Raw genomic sequence first — 26,203 nt, forward strand, 5'->3', positions numbered from 1 at the left:
CCACATACAGTAAGTACTATATATGGATATTTGCCACATTTAGTGAAAATTGAAGGCCTATATAATAGTTGTAATATTGGCAAAATAGAAACAGATTCAAAATTGTAAGTACACAAATATGACACACAGTAAAATTTTATCTTCTTTTGTTTGCTTGAACAGGTGGTCAATGTACAAATTGTAGGCCTATCTAGATAAAATATTATTAAAATAGCAACAGATTGTAGGTAAAACAAAATGCGACGCAAAAGCTATGTGTCCCCCCAAGAAACTTCACTTTTGGCGCCGCATTTATTAACTTACAATTTTGAATCTGTTGCTATTTAACCTATGGGCCTACAATTTTCACTGAATGTGGCATATATCCATATATAGTAATGGGTGTCAAATATTAAATTTACAGTCTCCATACTGTTTAGCCAATTCCATATTCAGTAGTGATATCGTTTTATCTAGCCACCCGATATATCGTAGAAACAAAACTAAATATCATAAACAATAGAAATATATATCCATCAACAGAGTCACCTACTTTAAAGGTAACACGCACGCACGCACGCGCACGTACACACACACACACACACACACACACACGGAGGAGCCGGCATAAGTCGACACCTGCGCCCATGACAGGCGTGTTCTACAACAGCTTGATCTGAATGTGCACGTTAAGCCCTATGACCTGACCTGCATGGTTCGGTGTGTGTGTGGGGGGGGGGGGGGGGGGGGGAGTGAGGAAACCCAGGCTGAAGCATTTTTTTTAAAATATATCTTTCGACCCCAGCTATAAACATGGGTCGCCAGTCTAGACCACCACCAACCTGCATACATCCCAGCACACCTTGCACCGAGCGGTGTTTTATCATTTCACAAATACAGGTAACAACTCTATTAAAAATACATCGTCAGGTCATTTTTTAAAAGGGAGAATGCTCTTTAATAAAACATCATGGTGTAGTTATCTTTTATATTATATATACTCTTCAAAAATGTAAACTCTAATAAGAATTTACAATTGCCAAAATTGTAAGGTATATTAGCTGTGGGGAATGGTTATATGATAATAGTGAATTAATTGGGCAAACATTACAACCGGTAGTTTAGTATTACAGTAGGTTTTATGACCACCAAAGATCTTGAAGGACGCTTGGGGTCAAAAGTGAAATTTGAAAGTTGACGTTTTTTATCAGTACATCGCAAATTCAAACAACAAAAATGACTAAAAACAAAACAATATCAACTGTATGATCAACAGAATGAAACCGATGTTCCACAGTGATTAATGGACCTTCCTGGAAATTGTCAAAATCGAGAATGACACCTCACGCGCGTGTACGGGGCAACTGCGTGATGCATGTGCAAACTATGGAATGTGTTTATCGGTGTGTTGATAAAAAAGACCTGAACGTTCTTTACTAGGATGTCTGCGGTCAAAACGTATGGTTTAATATTTCAGGTCCCCCTACTTTTTTTAAGAGTATATATTAAAAATTGCATTGACGTCCACTGATGCGAAAATATTGCCTGAGGTGTTCTAGATAAAGAACGATATGAGGTTGAGCTGAATATGAGAATGTTTCTGAAATCCTAAAATCCTAGTATTCTAAAACATAAACAACAAAAAGTTAGTTTTATAACCTTGACACAAATGACCACTGACCAATAATACGTCCACAAAGGTAAGCCCAATACTATAAACGCAAACGAGAACAAGTTAAAAGTTATGTGGCGTCGTGGTTAAAGGCATACTGTCACAGATTTAAGGACCTTATTTCTCTAAAAATGGATAATAAATAAAAATTACATCAATTGTTGGAAACCAAATCTAGCTATCACATGGAGTATGGTGGTTATGAAGATGGTTGAATAAAGTACATTTAGGGACAAATCAAATTATTTGTGTTCAGGTAATACTTTGTTAGACCATTAAATAGGTCAGTGATCTGTGACAATATGCCTTTAAGCCATCGGACATAAGGCTAGTAGGTATAGGTTCCCACCCGGTACCGGCTCCCACCCAGAGCGAATTTTAACCACTCAATGGGTAGGTGTAAGACTACGACACCCTCTTTCACTAACCACTAACAATTAACAACTAACCCACTGTCCCGGACAGACAGCCCAGATAGCTGATATGTGTGCCAGGAGAGCGTGCTTGAATCGTAATTGGATATAAGAACAAAACAAGTTGAAATGAAATGAAATCAAATAAAAGTTAAGTTTGTTTTGTTTAACGACATCACTAAATATTACATGTGTCCTCTTTCTAAGACTATATGTCAAAATTACAAAATGTATGACATCCAACAGCCGCTGATCAATAAATTAATGTGCTCTAGTGGTGTCGTTAAACAATTTTTTTATTTTATTTCCTCCTCTTTAACCCCCTCTTTGAAACTATCTAGATTCTATATAATAACTTATGAGGTTCGTTCAGCTAACCGTTTATCGCTAACGCTTGCTAGACTGGTTTATACGCTACACATTAAACCGAATAGGCACTTTGAAAACCATCCAAAATATTTTGCAAATATTTGGCGCAAAACGGCTGTCTGAACACAGACCCGAAGTTCTCACCGAGTAGTGTGCTGTGAAATAGGTGGTGACGTTCCCGTCCGTCTGTTCGTATTCCTTGCCCACAGTCAGCCACCCATCCTCGTGCCACGCCCAGTGGGTGACGATAGGGTACATGAAGCCTGGAACAAAACAAACAGAAAAAGGTTGTTAATTAACCATCAGTTTATTAAAGGGGTTTTGTTGCCGTTGTATTATGTAAGTGTAACTAATAGTGCAACTAATAAAATATTTTAACTAAAATTACAAACTAAATATAGTTTGTTGTTGAGAATATCAGTGTTTGTATATATTCTGTCGTTTGTAAGTAGCCCAAACTGGATTTGGACTCTAAATAATTTCAAACGTAAGAAAACACACACACACACACACACACACACACACACACACACACAACACACCCCCCCCCAAAAAAAAAAAAAAATAATAATAATAATAATAATAATATATATAGAGATTATTATGCGAGCTTGTGTGTTGTACTGATTTTACGAAACGAGTGTCAGGATTATTGTATATATGAATCCTGACACGAGTTTCGTAAAATCAGTACGATTCACACGCGAGTGTAATAATTTCTTTATTATCCACATTATTCAAAATATTATTTTTATGAATAACAAGCTAGGACCATGCCAAAACGTTTGAAACGTAACTAAAAAGAGACGACGAAACGATAAGCGTTTACACTGAGGAAGCCACATTAAGTTATGACGTTGCTTCACAAAATTACGTCATTCATGGTGCTCGTGAAATCATTATGACACACGTGGGTCATACTGATTATAGTTCCCTGAATATATTGAACTATGTGGATAATAAATATTTCTATTAACCTTATGGCCGTGAACTTAACAAATCGGCCACATATACATTGTACATATATTTACGGTTATATGACGTCAGACATATGGTTATGAACCACACATATTGAGATATGAAACCCGCACTTCATGGGCTACTCTTTTCGATTAGCAGCAATGGATCTTTTATATGCGCCATCCCAGACAGAATAAAACATGCCACGGCCTTTGATATACCAGTCGTGGTGCACTGGCTGGAACGAGAAATAGCCCAATGGGTCCACCGACGGGGATCGATCCTAGACGGACCGTGCATCAAGCGAGCAATTTACCACTGGGTTACGTCCCGCCGTCTGTTCGCAACCCCAGGTCTACCAAGGATTATAAATAAATGTAACCTAGATTACTACTGAGATGGATGAAAAGCTGGGTTTGTCTACAGTCACGTGACAACCATCATATGCCTTTAAGAGTGGAAAACAAAATATAAACTCTAAATCATACATTTTAGATAAGACATGGTCAATAATTCTCCATTACTATTACCCAATACTTATATAACAAACATCATGTTTGGAAACATTGATATGTTTGGGTATTGTTACCTACACACAATTATAACAAATGTTGCACTTGGTCTTCCATATGTTTGACGTCTACACAGTACCGCTGGAAACTCCATGCATTTAAGTCAATATACTAGTACAAGCAAGTAGTTGTGTGGACATCCAGCTACTATAGACCAGAACGCAGTTAACGATACGTATAAAGTATTACGTATTACATTAATTGAAATCAAAACGGTTTGAAGCAGTTATAAATTCATTAATTGATTCCACTATTCTTAAATTTATTTCCGGAGGATAGTCATTTCTACCAAATAACACTCTTTTGAGGTCAAAACCACTGTTGTAATAAAACTTTGTATGGCGAATATTATTATACAAAGGACATGTAAACAGAAAATGAAATGTATTTTCAAACGGATAACCACAACTTTGAACCTATGATCAATTAGATCGCTACATTCTAGTCTACAGAATACTATTTGATTTGAACGCGTTCCAAATTCAAGAAATTGCTTACCTGGTAAATTTAATATCGGACGGATTTCTTTTTTAAAAGCAGACAACGATTCAACGATTTGTAGTGTCAGTTCCGAGATTATTCCAGATACGAATTCCAGATGGTACACATTCCCAGTCTGGCGCTCGACGCGGTAATGCCGGTGACAGACTGCCACGTCAGCGGCGCGTAACTTGAACGTAGCAAGTCGTAGCTCAGCTGCAATTTAAGCTGGTTGGTGACAGATTATATCCAGGTTATAGCGTAAGAGAAGCGCCCATCTGGCTACGGAAAAAGGTAGTGGTATCCGTGCATAGTAATGGCCACCTTTCCACCTTTCAAAAGTTCTGATGATGCAGACGATGGGGAAGAAATGTTGTTACTTGCGTTGATAATGGACGAAAATAGTCGTCGTCGTTGGTGGATACGCCCCATTGTTGGTAAGAGAAATGAGTTAGGGGAGTTCCACCATCTTGAACAAGAGCTCGAACTAGACGAGAAGCGGTTCCATGACTATTTCAGGATGAGCCCTGCAACATCTGATCAACTGCTGGTGATGATACTGTGCAGACAACATCATTTCGATCGTCATTAGGAGCAAGAGAAAGATTGGCCATTTTTTTTAAGGTATCAGCACACATACAACCAAAAAACAAAAAACAAAAAAACCGTTCAGTTACATTTTTATTAATCTTATAGCCATCTTATAGCATTTCTATGTTGTCTGACGACTGCTTGGGCATATGTTGAGGATGTGGGTCGGGCAGATGATGGGTCTGGTACATTTGTATGTTCTGTTGCGTAACCTGTGGCATGTGTTTGGGCAAGGAAAAGGTGGGTGGATGTTGGGGGTGCTGATACTGTTGGAGTAGTGGTGGCTGTGCTGCCTGCATCTCTGCTTCAGTAATGATGTTACAAACTGCCATTTTTACTTCACATTGCAAATTTTTGGGTAATGTTTTAACCGTTTGTGCCATACTATATCTATGGGATCATTATCCGAAATTCCCTTCTCCTTCGACGCATGTTCAGAGCTAACGTAGTGTGGCGTAGAGCATAAAAATCGCTCGAAAAGTGATCAGAACGTGCATCCTAACCACGTCACGCCTCGCTTATGTCATAGTCTGCCACTGCCAATGTATATACATAGAAACCGATTACTGGCTACATACGCGCCGCTACTGCTACGTGCTTTCGTGTGCTCGACTTGGTGATCCTTCATTTCATTGTTTTTGTCGGCGAAATGAAGTTTTCTACTGGGATGTATGCGGCCATTGGAACTGATTGAACGCTGGAACGCTTCACGTTTCGACAGCCTGCACCACCAGGTTGGATTCTTTTTAGCGAGACTCCTTGCCTCCACGTCATTTCTCCGGCTAACTACGTCGACTTGTTTTTTCGTGACTCGTATGACGGCCACTCTGCAGAACACCACGGTTGTTCGCGTTTAGTCTCTACATGTCCGAGCCTGTCCTAGCAGCACTAGAAGATTGACCGCCCCACTCCAAGAAGAAATAGGAAGCGGGGTCGGCCCCTACTACTCTTTTCTAGACTTTACTTTGCTTTATAGTGATACCATCTCGTATCCTCCGGAGTCGGGCCCGTCCGCACCACTTTACCAACCCATGACGACTGGACTATACCCGTCTGATACTCTCTCTCTCTCTCTCGTTCAGACGGATCCGGCTTCTTAAGATCTGTATTTCAGCACAGCACTACACCTTCAACGTCTAATGACTGTTAATCTAGGGGTTTTTTTTGACGGGATGCAACCCATCTCATCCCTATAAGCTGTGCACCCAAACGGCCTTAACGAGGCCACTCTCGTGGACATAGATCGGACTTTAAACTTTTAGACCTTCGTTCAAAATTTTATGTCGAAATTACTTTCTTTATTGATATTATTAAATAGTCCGATCCTCTCTTCTTTCTCTTATTTATTTTTGGACTGTCCTTCTAAAATACTCCAAATTATATAAATATTCGGCCGAGCAGTCAATTATTTTTATTTTTGGCTTGTAACATTTTATTTAATTGGTTTTAAAATTCAGTTAAGTTTTTTACTCTTTTTTTTTTTTTTTTTATTACCCCCAGATCATAGGCAATGTCAAGGTTGGGGAGCCTTGAATCATTGTCTTACAGTATCACATAAAAGTTATATACAAATAGTATGACATACAAAATTATAAAAATATATATTACATGTGATGATTAAGATTTTCTGTTTACAAATATGAATCTATATAGGCTTCCTCATACAGTTAGTTTCCAAATTGTAATCTGAGGGTCAAAAGGGAATAAAATCACTTTTTCACTAATTGCTATTTTCAAAATTCTGCCCATTTTCAACTCTACTCGTGATAATACGAATATCGATATCAGGTTAAATGGAGTAAAGGTAATTAAGTATACATGTAATCTAAGTGTGATCATAATAGCCTACAGGTGCCTGAAAGCCTTGTTAATATAGGCCGTGTGTGTTACTCGGGTGACATCAGTATAACATCCACACTTTCATCGTTTCTTGTGCACCAGCCTCGGTGGTATTGTGGTTAAGCTATCGTACATCAAGCTGGTAGGTACAAGGTTCGCAGCCCGTTACCGACTCCCATCCAGAACGAGTGTTAACGACTCAATGGGTAGGTGTAAGATCACTGCACCCTCTTCTCTCTCACTAACCACTAACAACTAACGCAGCCAGCCCAGATAACTGAGGTTGTGCCCATGACAGCATGCTTGAACCTTAACTGGATATAAGTATGAAATTTCTTGTGCAGCGGTCTCGATGGTATAGTGGCTAATCGGACATAAGGCTGGTAGGTACTGGGTTCGAGTTTGAACGACTCAATGGGTGTAAGACCACTACACCAACTATCTCACTAACCACTAACCCTCTTTCCAGGATAGACAGTCCAGATAGCTGAGATATGTACCGAGGACACCGTGCTTGAACCATAATAGAATATAAGAACGAAAATATAAAATTTAAGAAAAGTATCGTAGAAATAAGGCTGGTAGGTACTGGGTTCGCATCCAAAGCCACTAAACCAACTACTCTCTCAGTAACCACTAACCCACTGTTCTAGGAAGACAGTCCATATAGCTGCTTGGATATAGGCTCGAAAATAAGTATAAATACTCGAGTAAATCATCAAATGTGGGCAAAACCGATAGAGATACCCGAGTAAAATGAGCTGGACTGAAACCTTTTCACCATGCATTTCCATCATTCCACCCACAATATTAGTTGTAATGCATTCAAAAATGTGTAGTGATTCGTTTGTAACCCTATATAGATGTTTGGCAGTATTGCTAATATGAATAAATGCTGTTATCTAGATTAGGGCATTTTCGTTTAATTTGGGCAAACCTCAGACTGTCCCCTACAGAAATGGGAGCCCGTACGCCTATGTACATATGCCCATCCATTGAGGGCCTTCAGTATTGAAATCATCCGCTGGGTAATTCCCTGAATTTACCCAAGACAGAAAAAAGAAAGAAAGAAATGTTTTATTTAATGACGCACTGAACACATTTTATTTACGGTTATATGGCGTCAGACATATGGTTAAGGACCACACAGATATTGAGAGGAAACCCGCTGTCGCCACTTCATGGGCTACTCTTTTCGATTAGCAGCAAGGGATCTTTTATATGCACCATCCCGCAGAGAGGATAGTACATACCACGGCCTTTGTTACACCAGTTGTGGAGCACTGGCTGTAACGAGAAATAGCCTGGTAACTGGTGTAACAAAGGCCGTGGTATGTACTATCCTGGATGTAGCACCTGTCAAATGGCTGCATGAATACTGGAGGACCACTTCCCGGTGTGTCTGGGTTACGAGACTCTAGATAGTTTGAAATTGTACAGGTGCATGCATCTAGGGTGCACGGGGAAAGGGAAGGAAGGGAAGGGAACTGTATTAACGTGCCCACATCCTTACGGTTCAGGCACGCCCACCATGGACTCGGGTTCTGACTTCGCCAGCCCACGATTCCATGGTGGGGAGGCACGGGGAAATCTGCTGTCTGTACCCCGGCTCACATCTTTATAGGAAAACAGCAGGCAATCTAACTGATATAATGGCACCGCTAACGTGCGGTGACAGCGTGTTTCTTTTTTATAACCCAACATGAAGAAGAAGATTAACAGTTTATAGATATATTGTAATTTACATCTTTCATTCTAGTTTTTTTTGGTGTCCACATAATGGGGCAGCTTGCAATAAAATTGCGCAATTTTGGTTAAAAGCATGAAACTTGGCACATAGATACCTGGACTCATTACGAACGTTTTCAGATACTGACCCAAGCCATAACCTCGCACTAGTGGTAAGGGCTGATAGACATTTTAATAGCTTGCAAGTATCTGCATTTAAATGCATATAGTACTTACCTGATGTTAATACCACATCAACTCTAAATGTAATTTTTAATAACAAAGATGCAGGCACATATTCGGAGGGTGGGGGTGGGGAGTGGGGGATGGTTGTAAGGGGGGGGCGTATGCAGCGATGAGCTAATAAGCATTATGAACAGTGTCCGCAATAGACCCACTGGATGTTTCCCATTTCAACCAGTACATACCTTACGACTTGTATATCAAAATCAGCGGTATGTGCTGTGCTGCATATAGAAAGTGGATATCAGTGATCACGTTCTGTCATTCAGGATGCAGCAAAGAGTTTCACCTGTCACTATCTAAACCATTTGTCGCCAATGCCTCATGCTACGTTCAGACACGAAATAGTTGGTTTACATTGTACCGGGGTATCGCTCATCAAATATTCATTAATTCCTTTATAATTCATTCATAATTAATTCATTCATTTACTAGTGGTAAAGCTCTCATCTGGTGTGCGGTCGGTCTAGAATCGATCCCCGTAGGGGACCCATTTAGCTAGTTCTCCTTCTAGTCACGACTGGTATACATACGAAAGGCCGTGATATGTGCCTTCCTGCCTGTGGGATTGTGCATATAAAATATCCCTTACTACTAATGACAAATTGTAGCGGGTTTCCACTGTACGACTATATGTCAGAATTACAAAATGTTTGACACCCAATAGCCGTCGATTAATTCATTTCATTTCAACTTATTTTCGTGCTTATATCCAATTAAGGTTCAATCACACTGTCCTGGGAACACATCTCAGCTATCTGGGCTATCTGCCCAGGACAGTGGGTTAGATGTTACTTCGTTAGTGGTTAGTGAGAGAGAAGAGGGTGTAGTTGCCGTAATAACTCGCTCTGGGTGGGAGCCGGTAGCGGGTTGTGAACCCTGTACCTACCAGACTGTAGTCCGATGGCGTAACCACTACGCCACCGTAGATTAATAAAGCAATGTCCTCTAGCGTTATCGTTAATCAAAACAAACTTGAAGTTTAACTTCCATTCACTCATTTAGTTCCTTGGCCCACAAAAATGAAACCTAACCTAAGGCATGTTAAACGGTATCAAGTGCTTGAATGTACAGGCGTGAAAATAACGACAGAAATCCCACAATAATAACGTGTGGAATGCGTGCTTGAATCTTAATTGGATATAAGCAAGAAAATAAGATAAAGGGATTGTCCTGAGTTTGTTTCTATTGTTAAGTTAGTTTGTTTTGTTTAACGACACCACTAGAGCACATTGGTTTGATTAATCATCGGCTATTGGATTTGGTAATTTGGTAAGTTTGAAGTATAGTCTTTAGAGAGGAAAACCCGCTACATTGTTCCATTAATAGCAAGGGATTCTGTTATATGCACCACCCCACACATAGGATTGCACATGCCACGGAGAGAGAGAGAGAGAGAGAGAAAGAGAGAGAGAGAGAGAGAGAGAGAGAGAGAGAGAGAGAGAGACACACACACACACAGAGAGAGAGAGACAGAGAGACAGAGAGAAACAGACTTATTCCTTCTGATAAAAAACCCATACAAGACTGAGGCGTGTGTGCAACTAACCCCCCCCCCCCCCCCCTCCCTCCCCAGTGCTGCAGCAAAATCTCAAATTTGGGCAACAATGATACAGATAATCGGACAAAATGTGCTAACTTGAGACCTTTTTACCATATATTTTCATCATTCTACCCTCAAAATTAGTTGTAATCTATGTAGAAATGCGTATTGCTTCGTTTACAACCATACACAGCTGTTTGGTGGTAAGGCTAATATGAATAATTGTTGTTATCGAGATTCGGGCATTTTTGTTTAATTCTTCCAAATTCCAGCATGTTCCCTACAAAACTGAGATTCCATACGCCTATGCTTCTGATTAACAAAACGAAATAATGTTTAAAAAAGTCCCACTGTTTGTTGTTGTATAGACAGTCTGAGCTCCAGATTCTGTAGGAGGTCAAAAATCAACTTTACCCTACACCACTTGGCCCCTTTTATTTCTGGGTGTTTTATGATGCGAAAATCATTGCTGTTATGATATCAGGACGCTGCACCAAAATTTGACCCTGCGAAGGCACCCATTTTGGGTCAAATTCAAGATGGCCGCCAAAATTCTAATTTTTGGCTAACTTTGAAATGTTTGTGTCATGTCACTAATTACTAACACATTTAAATAAACATATATCTCAAAAGTATTGCTATAAACCGATCCTTCAAACAATATGATATAAATTAGCATACACAATGGTAATTTCATCAAACAAAGGAAGACAAAAGAATAGTAAACAATAACAGACATCAATATTGGGTTTTTTTTAAATATCACTTGTGAATATTAAATTCTAAAGCACACAACTAAAAATTGAAGACACTATTTGCTGAAAGGTTTACTTGATCATAATGCCAAACAGCTAATCAAATATTACTATTTCAAAACTTGTCAGTACTAAACCTATCCAAAAGCATCAGTAACTTAAAAGGACCGTGTTGTATGGGGTTCATTTTTATTTTTATTTCATGCAGAATTTTGACAATTTAGCAGGCCCGTAGACAGGATTTTGAGAGGGGGGTTGTTTAGGCTTATGGTGAGGCACGAAGTGCCCCATACGAGGCTGCGAAGCGCCCGAGTTGCTTAGGAGGGTCCGGGGCATATTGAAAAAAAGCCACCGGTACGGGGGGGGGGGGTGTCGACCGACCCCCCATTGCCCTATTTAGTTGTGATATACATGCATATACACATGTATTTCCTTTTCCTTCAGATTTGTAGTTCAAGAATTAAGAAATCAAGTGTGATAATGTGTTTGTGACTAAATGATATGTTAAAATGGCAGAACAGAAATACATGTCTTTGCTTCCCAGCCGTGTGAAGAAGAAAATCAAAACGTCTACAGATTTTGACAAATGTTTTATATGCCAAGAAACATCAAACAATATTCTTAATAATGTGACAGAAAACAGTTTTGGCAGTATTTTAAGTATTGTTGAAGCTAAAAATGGACCCGTAGAAATTCGTTTAAAATCGAACACAAGCCATTTCATAATGAAATCATTGACACCTATGCATATAGACTTCTATCATCAATAGTGAAAGATATACACGTACAATGTAGTGAAGGCCAACTTGTAGCTGATAGAAATGATGGCCTGTGTGGAGTCACAGATAATAGTGGGAATTGCGTGAGTTTGAAGGATGCAAGCGGGTGTAGACAACGTCGTAGGAAATCTAAGAAGGAATACCAAGTCAACTCGGGACAGATAATCAAACACTGGGATGACATTATAACATGCAGCAAGAGTAAAATGAATCTCCTAGCATTCCTCTATGAGCATTGGTGTAACTGTTCTGTTCTGTTCTATTACTTACTCTTGCTGGTGGATTCCAGGACAGACAACGAGTGATATATTTGCAGAATATGTCCATTTGCAGAGAAACCCAATTTCCCTCTGATGTTGACCATGACCTCTTAGTCAGCACCAAGGAGAAGCAGACACTCGTGTCTTTTTACACACAGCTGCATGTGTTCACAAAAGTTGCACTCCGGTTGTTATAAGGGCACCAGACACTGATATCGCTGTGATTGCTGTGTATGTGTTTGAAAGGCTAATGGATGCAGGTCTCTATGAACTGTACATTCAGACTAAGGACTATTTCATTCCCATTCACGATGTTGCCCGCTCATTTAACATTCATGAGGCAAAAATGTTGCCCTTAATTCGCTCACTGAGCGGATGTGACACAACCAGTTTCTTCTTTGGCGAAAGAAAATGTAGCTTTATGAAAGCAACATGTAAGATAGCAGCTGATCTTGCTGACCTTTGTATCCAAATAGAGAAACAAATCAGCATTTCTGATGATCTCATAGATTGCACAATCACTGTTGCTACTTCTCTTCTAAACACTGTATATTTACATACACACGAATTCACCAACCTGAGTACAATAAGAGGCCATCTTTATGCCAGAAAAAACAGACATCAAACTTCTACCGCCAACAGACGACGCCTTTCGTCAGCATATCCTTCGAGCTATCTTGGAAACATGCATCTGGGTAAAAGTCATGCAGCCCAAACCTACAAATCCCAGATCCCTTTAAATTTGGATGGATATTCGTATCATCTGGAGTCCGACCACTGTTGATGTTGCAATGTCCAATGCCTTCCAATCTGATGAGCAGTTTGTTTTGTAGCTATAAACGCCAGTGCACAAGAAATTGTTCATGTGATAAGAAAAATATTCCATGTGACATTACTTGTTATTGTAAAGGTGAGCTGCATACAATCTATGAAGATGATGATCTTTTTTAATAAGAGTGGTTTAAGACTAGATCATCTATAAATTGCTGTGGCATCTGTTTATTATCGAGTTACAGTTTTTCATACAGTGACATGTATGTTTTTGCGTCTGATTCTGAGTGTGTGTGTGTGTTGGTGTGTGTGTGGGGGGGGGGGGGGGGGGGGGTTCTTGGATTTGTGTGTAGCTTTTTTGTTTGTCACTTTTTAAATATTATTTTCAGTTTTTAAGTGATAGCATACGACAGTGCACTTATTTGCCTTTTTGATGTTTATTTGTTGTTGAAAATAAATTGAAAACAAACCCTTTAAATGTATTTCAAATAAGCCACCAACAGCAAACAGTTTAAGACTATTTGTGATGAAATCGGTTCAGAATTAGTGACATGACATTACTTTTTTAATCTGACAATGTCAACCTAGATTTTGACCAGGAAATCCTAAAAGCTATGAAATAGTAAAACAATGTCATTATTGTGTGAGGAACAATCATTATTTTTCTTATGTAAATTTTTATTTAATGTTGACAAAGAAAATGTGAAGAAAAATGCACAGGTTTCTGGTGTTTTGTATATTATTAATTTATATAAAATAAATTTCCACCATGTTCTTCATCTTTTATTATTTTATTTGGGGAATATGTTAAAAATAGTCATTTAAGGGTATTTTTACTACAACTGGATCATTATTAGTGGCGTGAGAAAAAAAGTATAATATTTATACAATTTGATCATTTTAGCAGCCATCTTGGATTTGACCGGAAATGAAAACCTTCGCAGAGTTAACTTTTGGTGTAGCGTCCTGATTTCCAAAGAGCAATGGTATACGCATCATAAAATACCAAGACATTAAGGGAGACAAGTGGTGTAGGGTAAAATTATTTTTCTGGCTTTGGAGCTCGGACTACACAGAGGACTAAGTGGGCTAACAGAACTGTATATTTGCACTAATGTAGTTTAGTATGTATTGATGGCTAAAGTGTTTATTTTAAAATGGCACTTGATACGAACTTTAAAAATCTGTCTTTTAAAATGACACATGATAGAACTTTAAAACGTCGTGAGAATAGATACTGACAGGGATATGTTTATTAGCTGTATGTACATGTAACATACAGAGAGTGTACCGAATGTTAAGTTGACATTTCCAAAATGCATGTTGACTTAAAAGTTTGTGTAAACAAACCCATAGGCATACGAGAGACACCTAGATACTGTTACTTCTCGGAGGTTCGTGCGGTTTAGGCAACACACCACAATTTGGCGTGTCGTTACTTGCTGTAGCAGCGTAATATAGTCCGGTTTAGGAAATAGTTCCTCATAAACAAATTTTAAAAAGGTACTACAAAATTCTGATATTCTTTTTGAAATCTTTCTTTGATGATTACACGTAAGCTGACCTATGTAGTATTTAAATAACCCATTGGTTTGAGGTTATTTGTTATATGTAGTGCTAACTGATAACAACTGTGTAAGTGGTATGGTCCCACTTGCAAAATAGCAACATGAGGCGGTGGTCAGGCACAGAGGCTGTTAACTGAACAATTTTGTGGTTGACCTATGTTGAATTTTTACACGGTACTTGTCAGTTGAGAGCATTCCCTAAAATTAATAGTCGCATGACCCTCTCGATAGTGTTGCATTTTTCACAAAATATATTGTGACATAGAATTTGTATGAACAGCATGGAGTAGTTAATGGCGGTATGTAATCTTTAAGAAGGCATTTCGTAGCATGACCATAAACACGTCAACAGATGACTCGATACATGTTTTGTAGGTTACATGTTAATAAGCATACTCCTGTTAATTGAAACAACACGTATCACATACAGCATGCCAGCATTCGGTTCAACCAGTGAAACCAAACAAATTGCGTTTGGAAAACGTTTTTGTTATCTTTGCGTTACAGCAAACATGTCAATACTTTCTATACGTAGTTTGGGCTACTGTTGACATCTGGCAAAACTATCACAACGCAATGTATATATAAAGGTTAGGTAAACGTGAGGAAATGAAAGGACATGTTTTGAAATGTTAACATCGCTTTTTTATGAGATGATAAGGTTCGTATAGACTGGATGCGGCGAAACGCGATGCATATATAATGGTGTTGCAGTATATATGAAATATAGTTGTGTTTAACGACACCACTAAGAGGACAGTGATTAATTAATCATCGGCTATTGGATTTCAAACGTTTGGTAATTCTGACACGTAGTCATCAGAGGAAACCTGTTACATTTTTCTTAATGCAGCAAAGGATCCTTTATGTGCAATTCTCCACTGATAAAGAAAGCACATACCACGGCCTTTGACCAGTTGCGGTACACTGGTTGGAACGAGAAAAAACCAATCAGCTGAATGGATTCACTGAGGTGGTTCAATCCTGCGACGCAAACACCTCAAGCGACTACGCTAAATCTCGCCCCATGTAGTACATATAAACATAAACTCGTTAAAGAGGCTACCCTGTGTTTTCCGCCATAGAAACATTTAAAGACACATTTCAGAATATTTCTTTTTATTAATGATACCCCACCATATTTTTTTTATTGAAAACTACGACACTTTAGTTATTTCGTCACTAGTCAAATGTTAAAGTTTGCTTTGTTTAACGGCACCACTAGACTATGTTGCGGTAGAGCGCTCGCGTGATGCGTGGTCGGTCTAGGATCAATCTCCGTCGGTGGGCTCATTGGGATATTTTTCGTTCCAGCCAGTGCTCCAAGACTGATATATCAAAGGCCATGGTATGTGCTATCCTGTCAGTGGGATGGTACATGTAAATGATCACTTGCTACTAATAGAAAACTATAGCGGGTTTTCTCTCTAAGACTATGTGTCAAAATTGCCAAATATTTGACATCCAATAGCCGATGATTAATAAATCAGTGTACTCTAGTGGTGTCGTTAAACAACAAATAAAACTCTTAAGATTCTAAGATGGTGCCAGCTAAAGTAGCGTCTTGATGATCATCGGTGTGTTGGTCAAGGATCCCAGCTAGGGTACGACGCGTCAATAGTCTAACGACATTAAAAACGTCTTCAAGAAACAATGAATGGTGTTCTGTCATTTGCACTGGCGTAGAGAGGATTTTATATAGGGGGTACGGGGGGGGGGGGGGGGGGGGGGGCATCTTTATATTGGGGATGGCAAGATGTGTCAGCAGGTGTTATGAGATGATTTTATAAAATGTAATACAGTTTAAAACAAAAAGGCCGTCTGGCTGAACTGGTTATTGGAAAATGTCCTACACTGGCAGCAATCTCTAGAAAGTGTCTTTAATTTCGTTTCAATAGTATTATCTAAACGACACAAATAATATATGTGATAAAGAAAATTTGAATTTCCCCCGATGCCTAAGGTTGTGCAAAAAGCGGCAATAATAAACGGTACATGGCTAACTCGCTGAATTGCTGACGGTGTTCCATTCTTGGTACAACACAATACCGTCCATTAGAGGAAGAGATAATGCATAAACACAAAACATTAAACATTAATAGACACGAAAATACACCCACCAAAAAAAATTAAAAGAAAAGAAGAAAAAAAGAAAGAAAGAAAAGCAAACGTCCTAAAATATCTGTCAGTGTGTCTATCAGTATGTCTATTTCCTTCTCTCTGTCTTTCTCTCTGTATCTCTCTTTCTCTCTTTATCTCTCTGTATCTGTATATGTATCTATCTCTCTCTCTCTCTCTCTCTCTCTCTCTCTCTCTCTCTCTCTCTCTCTCTCTCTCTCTCTCTCTCTCTCTCTCTCTCTCTCTCTCTCTCTCTCTCTCTCTCTCTCTCATCCATCCATTCATCTGTCATTTGGATTACGACTGCCACTCCATTAGCAAATGACCACAAACTCAATGACAATGTGAAATAGCACTGTGATTGGACAATTTGAAATCGCGCATGACGTCACTTCCCGGCTAAAGCGGAACTGACCTGTGAGGACGATGCTGTAGGTGAAGTAGGCGATGATTTCACACCGCTCCGCCATGGCCCCGGACACGATGGTGGCGGCGGTGGCTGCGAACACGAACTGGAAGAAGAAGAACGCGAATCTCTCCTCGGGAAAACCATACGAGGCGAAATTCGTATATCCCAAGAAAGAGTTGCCTTCACCGAACGCAAACGGGTAACCTACTAACCAGTACGAGATTCCAGCAACAACTGAAAGAAAGAAAAAGAAGACAAAAGATAGTAAAATATGACAACTAAATTTAAAATAACAGTTTCTGCTCATACTAGAGACTATAGCTTTAAGTAAACGTGAGGAAATGCAATAACATGTTTGGAGAAAAAAAAATGTTTTATTTATCGACACACTCAGTATATTTTAACTACAGTTATATGGCGTCGGACATATTGTTGAGGATCCCACAGATAATGAGATATAAAAACCGCTACCGCCACGCAATGAGTTACTTTTTCTGATTAGCCTTTGTCACATCAGTTGTGAAGAACTGGCTGGAAGGAGAAATATCACAGAGGGCCCACCAACGGGAATCGATCCTAGACTGACCGAACATCAAGCAAACGCTTTACTTCTAGGATACGCCCTTATGTTAAGAAATAAAATGACATGTTATGAAATGTTAAAATCTCTTTTCATGACGTGTAGCAAGGAATAAACAAGGAATAAACGCACGAAACATTTAAACATAAAATATAGCAGCAACTTAATGTCAAAACTTAGTATTCACGCTAGTGATTTTTATTGCCATCGGCAGCTGTAATAAATATATATCCTCATTTGAAGTATTTCTCCTAGCACATTTAAATCACGATCATGTGGGGAAGACGCTACAGCCGACACATAGGCTACACACCGAAACAACATCAATGGATCTTTTACAGGTACTTTGCCACGGTTTTTGATCAGTCACTTGTGTGGTACGGCTTCACATGGAGGGGGGGGGGGGGGGGGGGGGGGGAGAGATATTTTGTCCATCCAGGGCGATCGATCCTGCGGCCACTCGAACCTCAGTCAGACCCCCCCCCCCCCCGACCCCCCTCCAAAGGATGTGTATAAAGACTGACATGCCTTTGGTGAATTACATATAAAAGATCCCTTGCTGTTTATTGGTAGGAGTAACCTATGTGGCGGCATCAGGTTTCCTCTCTTTCCCTTGACTAAATATGGTAATTACCATATAATGGATACCAGATAAACATAGTTGTCGTCAAAGAAGCGTTCCTATCCTTACGTCACGTGGGTGGCGTTTCACCGTTATAGTAATATTTATGATTTTACTCACATGAGTCACAGAAGTTCTTTAGCAGGATGTTTGTTGTATTTTTACTTCTGACGGCCCCGGCTTCCAAAAAGCCAAAGCCACATTGCATCACTGAAAAAAGAGAGAAATGAAATCAATTTTGTACGGTAACCATTCCCAGTCTGGAGCTCCACGCGGTAAGACGTGTTTATTTCGCTTGTGCACACTGCACGTGCTTTCGAGTGCTCGACTTGGGGGTCCTTCATTTTGTTGTTTTTGTCAGCGAAATGAAGTTTTCTACTGGGATGTGTGCGGCCATTGGAACTGATTGAACGCTGGAACGCTTCTCGTTTCGACAGCCTGCACCACCAGGTTGGATTCTTTTTTAGCGAGATTCCTTGCCTCCACGTCATTTCTCCGTTTGACTGTCGACTGTTTTTTTTTTTCGTGACTCGTATGACGGCCATTCTGCAGAACGCCACGGTTGTTCGCGTCTAGTCTGTACATGTCCGAGCCTGTCCTAGCAGCACTGGAAGATTGACCGCCCCACTCTAAGAAGAAATAGAAAGCGGGGTCGGCCCCCACTACTCTTTTTCTAGACTTTACCTTGCTTTATGGTGATACCATCTCGTATCCTCCGGAGTCGGGCCCGTCCGCACCACTATACCAACCCATGACGACTGGACTATATCCTAGTCTGACACTATATCTCGTTCAGACGGATCCGGCTTCTCAAGATCTGTATTTCAGCACAGCACTACACCTTCAACGTCTGTTGAGGCCCATTTTGTAATAAACGACCAATTTTGTAATATGTACCCATTTTGTAATAAAAAACGACCCATTTTGTAATAAGTACCCATTTTGTAATAAAAAACGACCCATTCTGTAATAAACGTAGGTACCCATTTTGTAATAAAATCGGACCCATTTTGTAATATAAATAGGTACCCATTTTGTAATTTAAAAAATGCCCATTCTGTAATAAAGGCTTAAAACGTCAGAATACGACATAGATGTTAAATATATACAAATTGAAATAATTTTAAACTTTGTGTTTAGATTTTATTCAGTGGTTGGGAGTTCGTCAGGGATACGAATATGTCTTAAGGTTGATTCTGTAAGTGAACCTATTCAGTTTTTCCGTTCATCCATTACTCCAGACCGCTCGATTGAGGTGCTTGTGTCGCAGGATCGAACTTCTGAGGACACACAAATTGGGGTTTTTGTCTGTTCCAACCAGTACCCTAAAACTGGTATACTAAAAGCCCTGGTATGTACTATCCTGACTATGGAAAGTGCATATAAAATATCCTTGCTGTTTTTCGTAACCCATCGTGTGGTATTATCTATCATGATCGGGGCGGGATCTAGCTTAATCGGTTGAACGTTCGCCTGGGGGACTTGGGTAACAGGATAGAACCTCCTCGGTGAACACATCAATTGGGCTTTTTGCCGTTCCAACCAGTTCCTCCCCCCCCCCCCCCCCCATTACGCCACGACTGTTACATTATAATCTAAGTGTAGATATGTGTAAGAGAAAGTAACCTACATGAATGTGTTGTAAAAGCCGTAGCAGCTGATTAAAAACAGTGGGTTTAATCAACAACTACTTAAGCTGAAATACACTCAAACTAGTATCCGTCAAAAGTGATTTCCCACTGACATTCCCTCCGCACACCCCCACCCCCCCAGCCGCCCTACCCCATCCCCCACCCACCACGAGAAAGTGAACAATACACATAAAACACATGTGATCATTCAGCCGATGGTTGTGGAAGTTAATTCTACAATTATTGTGTACAGGTACTGTCCCTTAACCGATTTACCGCTTACACTGTACTTTAGTTTGCCGCCTGACTATGTGCTCATATGCGGTCTTGAATGCATATATATATATATATATATATATATATATATATATATATATATATATATATATATATATATATAACTACCCACACTTGCCTTTCTTATTCTTATTCTTCTTTTGTTATGGTTACCGGCAATATTAGTATATATATATATTTTCTTTCTAAACTTCTATATACATTTGCTAATAATCCCATAAATATGAACATTTTAAATATATACACTGTAATAATATTACAGAATTTTGAATAAGATTTGATGTATTTGAATAAATTGCTGCACAACTAATTGAACGATCCCATAGATTAAAAATATACCATGTGAGACACTAGAAGTGTCAGGAAATGTTAAATCGTAGTAACTGAACATGAACTATCCCTTATGCATGACAATAGGAACTATTTAAGTTAATTCATAAATGTGCTAATAATATTTCGATAAGGAACATTGTGTATCAAAACCGGTTTATTTTTTACATAAATTATAAGCATGTACAGGTACTTCCTCCTGAAGTCAACACAAAATATTATTATAAATGTATGAATTCACTGAAAAATAAACGTATATTTTGAAAAGAACTGGAAAAAAAACCTTGTTTTCAAAACTATATATTCACAGAGACACACACAGATAAATACAAAGATGGACACACAGACACACAGAGAGAGAGAGAGACAGACAGACAGACTGACAGACAGACAGACAGACAAGCAGAGAGAAAAACAGACAGATAAGCAGAGAGAAACAGACAGAGATACAGATATAATGAGGCATACAGAGAAACAGTGAGGGAGAGTGAGAAACAGACAGACAGACCTGTATTGCAAAAAGAACTGAAAGTTGTTGGCCAAACCGTCATCGTTTCTAACAAAGGAAAGTTCTCCTTGAATAATGAAAATGTTCATGAAAAAAAAACCGTTATCCAAACTATATATTCACAGAGACACACACAGATAAATACAAAGATGGACACACAGACACACACAGAGAGAGAGAGAGAGAGAGAGAGAGAGAGAGAGAGAGAGAGAGAGCGTCCGTTTGGTTGCGTAACATTTATAATTTTCTTTTCCCAATACAACTTATTCTAACATTATTATTATGCAGAAGCAGGATGTCGTTAGAGGACTGCCGAAATAGAATAATGATTAGTGATCGTAACCACCATATGATGAATAATATGAATTTAAAAATGTAAGAAATTCGATCATTTCCAAAATATATCGTTTATGATAAATTTCCCAAAATATAACGCGGAAACAACCAACCAGGCACTGTACCATCTGCGGTTTTGTGAGAATAACTGTCGTATTCTCAGGCCAAGCCCACTGTTTTTTACCCGCAATTCTAATTAATTTCTGAACACATAACTTTTTCAAGTGCGCCACATAAATGCAGTCGTTCAGCTGAGAAATCGTCAATATGTATTTCTGGTAAGAAAGATTCTGTCAGTTTTCTAAGTCCTGTGGATACCCTATTAAACGTTCCGAGCATGTGACAGTCATCATACATACACCATCTAATGATTTCCTTAAAAATGTCGTTTGGTAAAGCCTGTCCGTCACCGCACTCCCCTTTTGTTAGATGCATTAATTATACCGGTGTTGCTAATTAGACATTCCGTATCACTGTCAGTTACTGGTGTGGAATGTGTTTACAAGAGAAGGATACTCGTGATCATCATCTAATATGAATCATCGTCAGACTGTAAACGATGTATAGTGTCATGAACTATTTCGGCTGAATTACTTAAACTGACGTAATGTTCCCCGTGACCTTCAGCAATATGACCAAGAACGAGTGTTGGCAATGCTGGATTAAAATGAGTTGAGGGAGATAGTAAGGTTTGTTGCATGAGGTCCGAGACTAGAAAATATTAAAATGTTCACAAAGAACAATTGCGCAGCTCGCTGCAGGGTGATATGATCACCGAAAGTACCACTATTCTCCATATTAGTAAGCTTATCAGCACAGCATATATACACAGTATGTATAAAACGCACAAGAGAATTCAATTATTATATTCATCAATTACACGCTTTTGGTTTTCATGTTAGGTAATAATACAATGAAATATATAAAATAAAAAATTACCTACATGCATAAAAGTATTACATTCACAAACAGTATAAAAGAAAAGTGACAACTAGTATGCTTTTAGACAAGAGAGTGCCTTAACTTATAATTTTTATGCCAAACTAATACACTTATCAATATTAATTAAATCTTAATGTATGCTTCTTTAACATCACAAAGTATTTTAATCAGCTGTTGCTGTTCCGATAATTATGATACAGACTACCCACACAAGCTACTATTTTTGATACACAGCTGTAGAACATACTTGGTTCTTCATACCCAACCGAATAGCACTGGTTGGAACAAGAAAACAATGTATATTTATATGGTTAGCGTTAGAAATTTCGTATCCCAGGCGAACCATCGACCATCGAAATAAATCTAAACACAAAGTTTAATATTATTTCACTTTGTATATATTAAACAAAGGCCTACACCTATGTTGTAATCTGACGTTTTAAGCCTTTATTACAGAATGGGCATTTTTTTTATTACAAAATGGGCACCTATTTATTATTACAAAATGGATCCGATTTTATTACAAAATGGGTACCTACGTTTATTACAGAATGGGTCGTTTTTTATTACAAAATGGGTACATATTACAAAATGGGTCGTTTTTTATTACAAAATGGGTACATATTACAAAATGGGTCGTTTATTACAAAATGGGCCTCAACAGACGACGAGTATACAGATTTTATAAAGAGGGCGAATTACCTACATTACATAAGATTAACGTGGCTTTAAGGGAGGAATGTGGAATCAACATATCCATATCAACTTTACGAAGAACACTCCATGACCTCGATTTTAAATACCAACATATGTCTACAACCGGAAAAGTGATTTTTGAGGACGCCAATATATCAGACAGGAGACTGTCTTATCTCCATGAAATATCCAGTTTACGAGAACAGGGGTATTTAATAGTGTATCAAGATGAGACCTGGGTGAATGTCAACCACACAACATCCCACCACTGGACAGATATCCACCCGGGCACAAGTACCGCCAATCACCTGCTGAAATCAGACGCTGCTGATCGAGTTCCTAAACTCTGTTCGGTGACTGGGAAGGGAAAAAGACTTATTATTTGTCATGCTGGCTGTGATAAATATGGATTGATAGATGGCTGTGAATTGATCTTCGAGGCTAAAAAACACAGACGGAGACTATCATGGTGAGATGAATCATGACAATTTCATCAAATGGTTTGAAGAACAACTTATGCCTTCTCTACCAGAACCTTCTGTTATCGTCATGGATAACGCAAGCTACCACAACAAATTAACTGAGATTACACGATGTCCTGCACTAAACGCTAAAAAGGAAGAAATTCAGTCGTGGCTACGAAAAAAAATATACCTTTTGAGAGTAACATGAACAAAGCCAGTTCTTTATGAAATTGTGAAAAGTAACAAATGTGCACAGCAATTTGTTACTGATGATATTGCTGAACGCCATGGGCACTTGTGTCTAAGACTGCCGCCAAGACATTCTGAACTCAATCCGATAGAACTGGATCTGGAGTCAAGTCAAAGGGCACATAGCTCGTCATAATGATGGTAAATGACCACGGTGCGGAGAGAACTTGCACATGCATTGAACTCTGTCACACCTACACCTTCTCTGACGCAGTTAAACATGTAATAAAGATCGAAGAAGATTTTAGAAAACAAAATAGTTTTATAAGAAATAAATACCCCCTGTGATAGTCCCCCTTAACGAAGATAGTGATGAAGAAATGAGTTTGTCGACTGTTTAAGTTTTTCTCCATACCCATCAGGAGTATTACTTTAATGTATGCATGAACTCTTTAACACCAAAAACAATTATTTCCATATCATTCACTATCAAACAACCTAACAACTATAAACTAATCGATTAGAAATGCATATAGACTACACATACATACGAGAGAAATGTTTATTAACGACACACTCAACGCATTTGATATAACGTTTATGTGGCGTCAGACAAAACGGTTAAGGAGCATTATGACAGTGAGAAAGAAACTCGCTACCGCCACATGGGCCACTGTTTTTCCGATAAGCAATTTTGATAAGCAATAAGGGACGTTTTATATGCACCATCCCATAAGACAGGATAGCACATACCACAGCCTTTATACATCAGTTGTGGTGCACAGGCTGGAACTAGAACACAACCCAATGGGTCCACCATGTGGGATCGATCAGTCGACCTACCATGAGCGAACGCTTTACCTCTGAGCTACGTCCCGCTCCATATACAAAAGAAGCCTTAAGTGGGGTTGGGGATGTGCATAGGGTCACCCCTCCACCAATCGCAATGCATGCCATATTCTTCGCTCTCTCTCTCTCTCCCTATAACCATATAACTATAGATTAAAATATGTTGAGTGCTGCGTCGTTACATACCAATGACGTCTCTCTCTCTCTCTCTCTCTCCTCTCGTCTCTCTCTCTCTTCTCTCTCTCTCCTCTCTCTCTCTCCTCTCTCTCCCTCTCTCTCTCCTCATCTCTCTCATCTCTCATCTCCTCTCCTCTCATCTCATCCTCACTCCTCTCTCTCTCTCTTTCTCTCTCTCTCTCCTCTCTCCCTCGTCTCTCTCTCTCTCTCTCTCTCGAATCCTCTCTCATCTTCTCTCGTCTGTATGTATGTATGTATGTATGGATCTCCTTCAGCGCGCGCGCTTGTGTATTCCACAATATAATTATAATATTTGATACATATTTTTTTTTCAAGCTGAGGTTTTGTCACTTGAACTCCCCACCCTGAATCCGCGCCTGCTTCATGTTTACAGATATTTTCTTAAATATAGGTCATACTACGATTTGTGCGGATAGGACGATAGAACCGAACATTAGTTTGAAACGCACTATAGAATGATGCTTTTGATATGCAAATGACCTTAGTTATTTATAGGAGAAATAACGTGCATTCCGAACACACAGAGATTTTTAAAAAGTGGAATTAAGTCAACTTCGTGCATTTTATATGATGATTTGTATATAAAACCTGTCGGGGTTTGGGTTTGTTTTCATGTAAATGCAAAGAAAACAAATATCGAATAGGAAATAAACGTAACATTTGCAAAAAACTTTGGGTCTAAATAATTGAACAGGATAATAATCATAATTTACAAAAGACAGAGCCGTTCTGGCGCACCATCATTTTAAAGACATGTTGCCACAACACTGACGACTTCAGTGACCTAAATGAGTTAAATACGTCATTAGCGGGAGAGACTAAATCGTAGACACTGAGAGTCGTCAGCCAGTGAGCGTCTACTGAATATTCATGATCAAACGGTTAATCGACATCGAGATTTTACGACATCGAGTAATGTTCTGGTGTGTACATATATAAATTATTCCAACTGTAGATATTAATGTAACAAGTATTTAATAATATACAGTGTGCTTAATAAATTGTGTAATTGAATGTTACGTAGCGTATATCAATGTCGTTGTTTGTTGTTTTCCTGCTCTTCTTCTGTGGGATAATCCCGCCGATATTTTGATGAATTTTACACCAGTGGTTACGGTTATCTAAACGTCAAAATTGTAATGCACGTCTGTACAACTTAATTTCATAAACAAATAAACAAACAACAACAACAAAAATCATTTTCACAACTACAGAATGTATAATTTCAAATAATATGGTATAATGAGTACAGGTCAAACCGCTTACAAAAGAAATTTGTCCCTCCTGTTTAATTATCATTATTTAAGTTATTTGTAATAACCATTTGTCCCTAAATAAAAATGATACAGACGAAACACCACACCGTAGTTACGGTAGGTGTTTGGAAAAAATGAAATTTAAAGAATTTTCTTTTATGTTTGGATGTATAAATACCTTATCTCACTACCAATACACATGAGTCCCTCCACGATGTACGTAGTTAAAATTACACACTTCTTTGCTAATGTTTAT

General features: G+C 38.8%; 1 protein-coding gene across 2 annotated transcripts in view; it reads right to left on the minus strand.

The window, feature by feature from the left end:
* The window catches only part of LOC121380625 (putative ammonium transporter 1), a 212,124-nt gene that overhangs the window by 11,569 nt on the left and 174,352 nt on the right, over positions 1–26,203 (minus strand). The window contains exons 2-5 of one of the 2 annotated variants that reach the window (XM_041509527.1): positions 18,372–18,461; positions 17,056–17,283; positions 4,464–4,661; positions 2,578–2,696 (exon numbers count right to left, since the gene is read on the minus strand). In XM_041509527.1, coding sequence (XP_041365461.1) covers positions 2,578–2,696; positions 4,464–4,661; positions 17,056–17,283; positions 18,372–18,461 — 635 coding nt within the window. The remainder of the gene's footprint in view (positions 1–2,577; positions 2,697–4,463; positions 4,662–17,055; positions 17,284–18,371; positions 18,462–26,203) is intronic. The other variant, XM_041509528.1, reaches the window with a different exon arrangement.

The sequence above is a fragment of the Gigantopelta aegis genome, chromosome 9, assembly GCF_016097555.1.
Source record: "Gigantopelta aegis isolate Gae_Host chromosome 9, Gae_host_genome, whole genome shotgun sequence".
Classification (NCBI taxonomy): domain Eukaryota; kingdom Metazoa; phylum Mollusca; class Gastropoda; order Neomphalida; family Peltospiridae; genus Gigantopelta; species Gigantopelta aegis.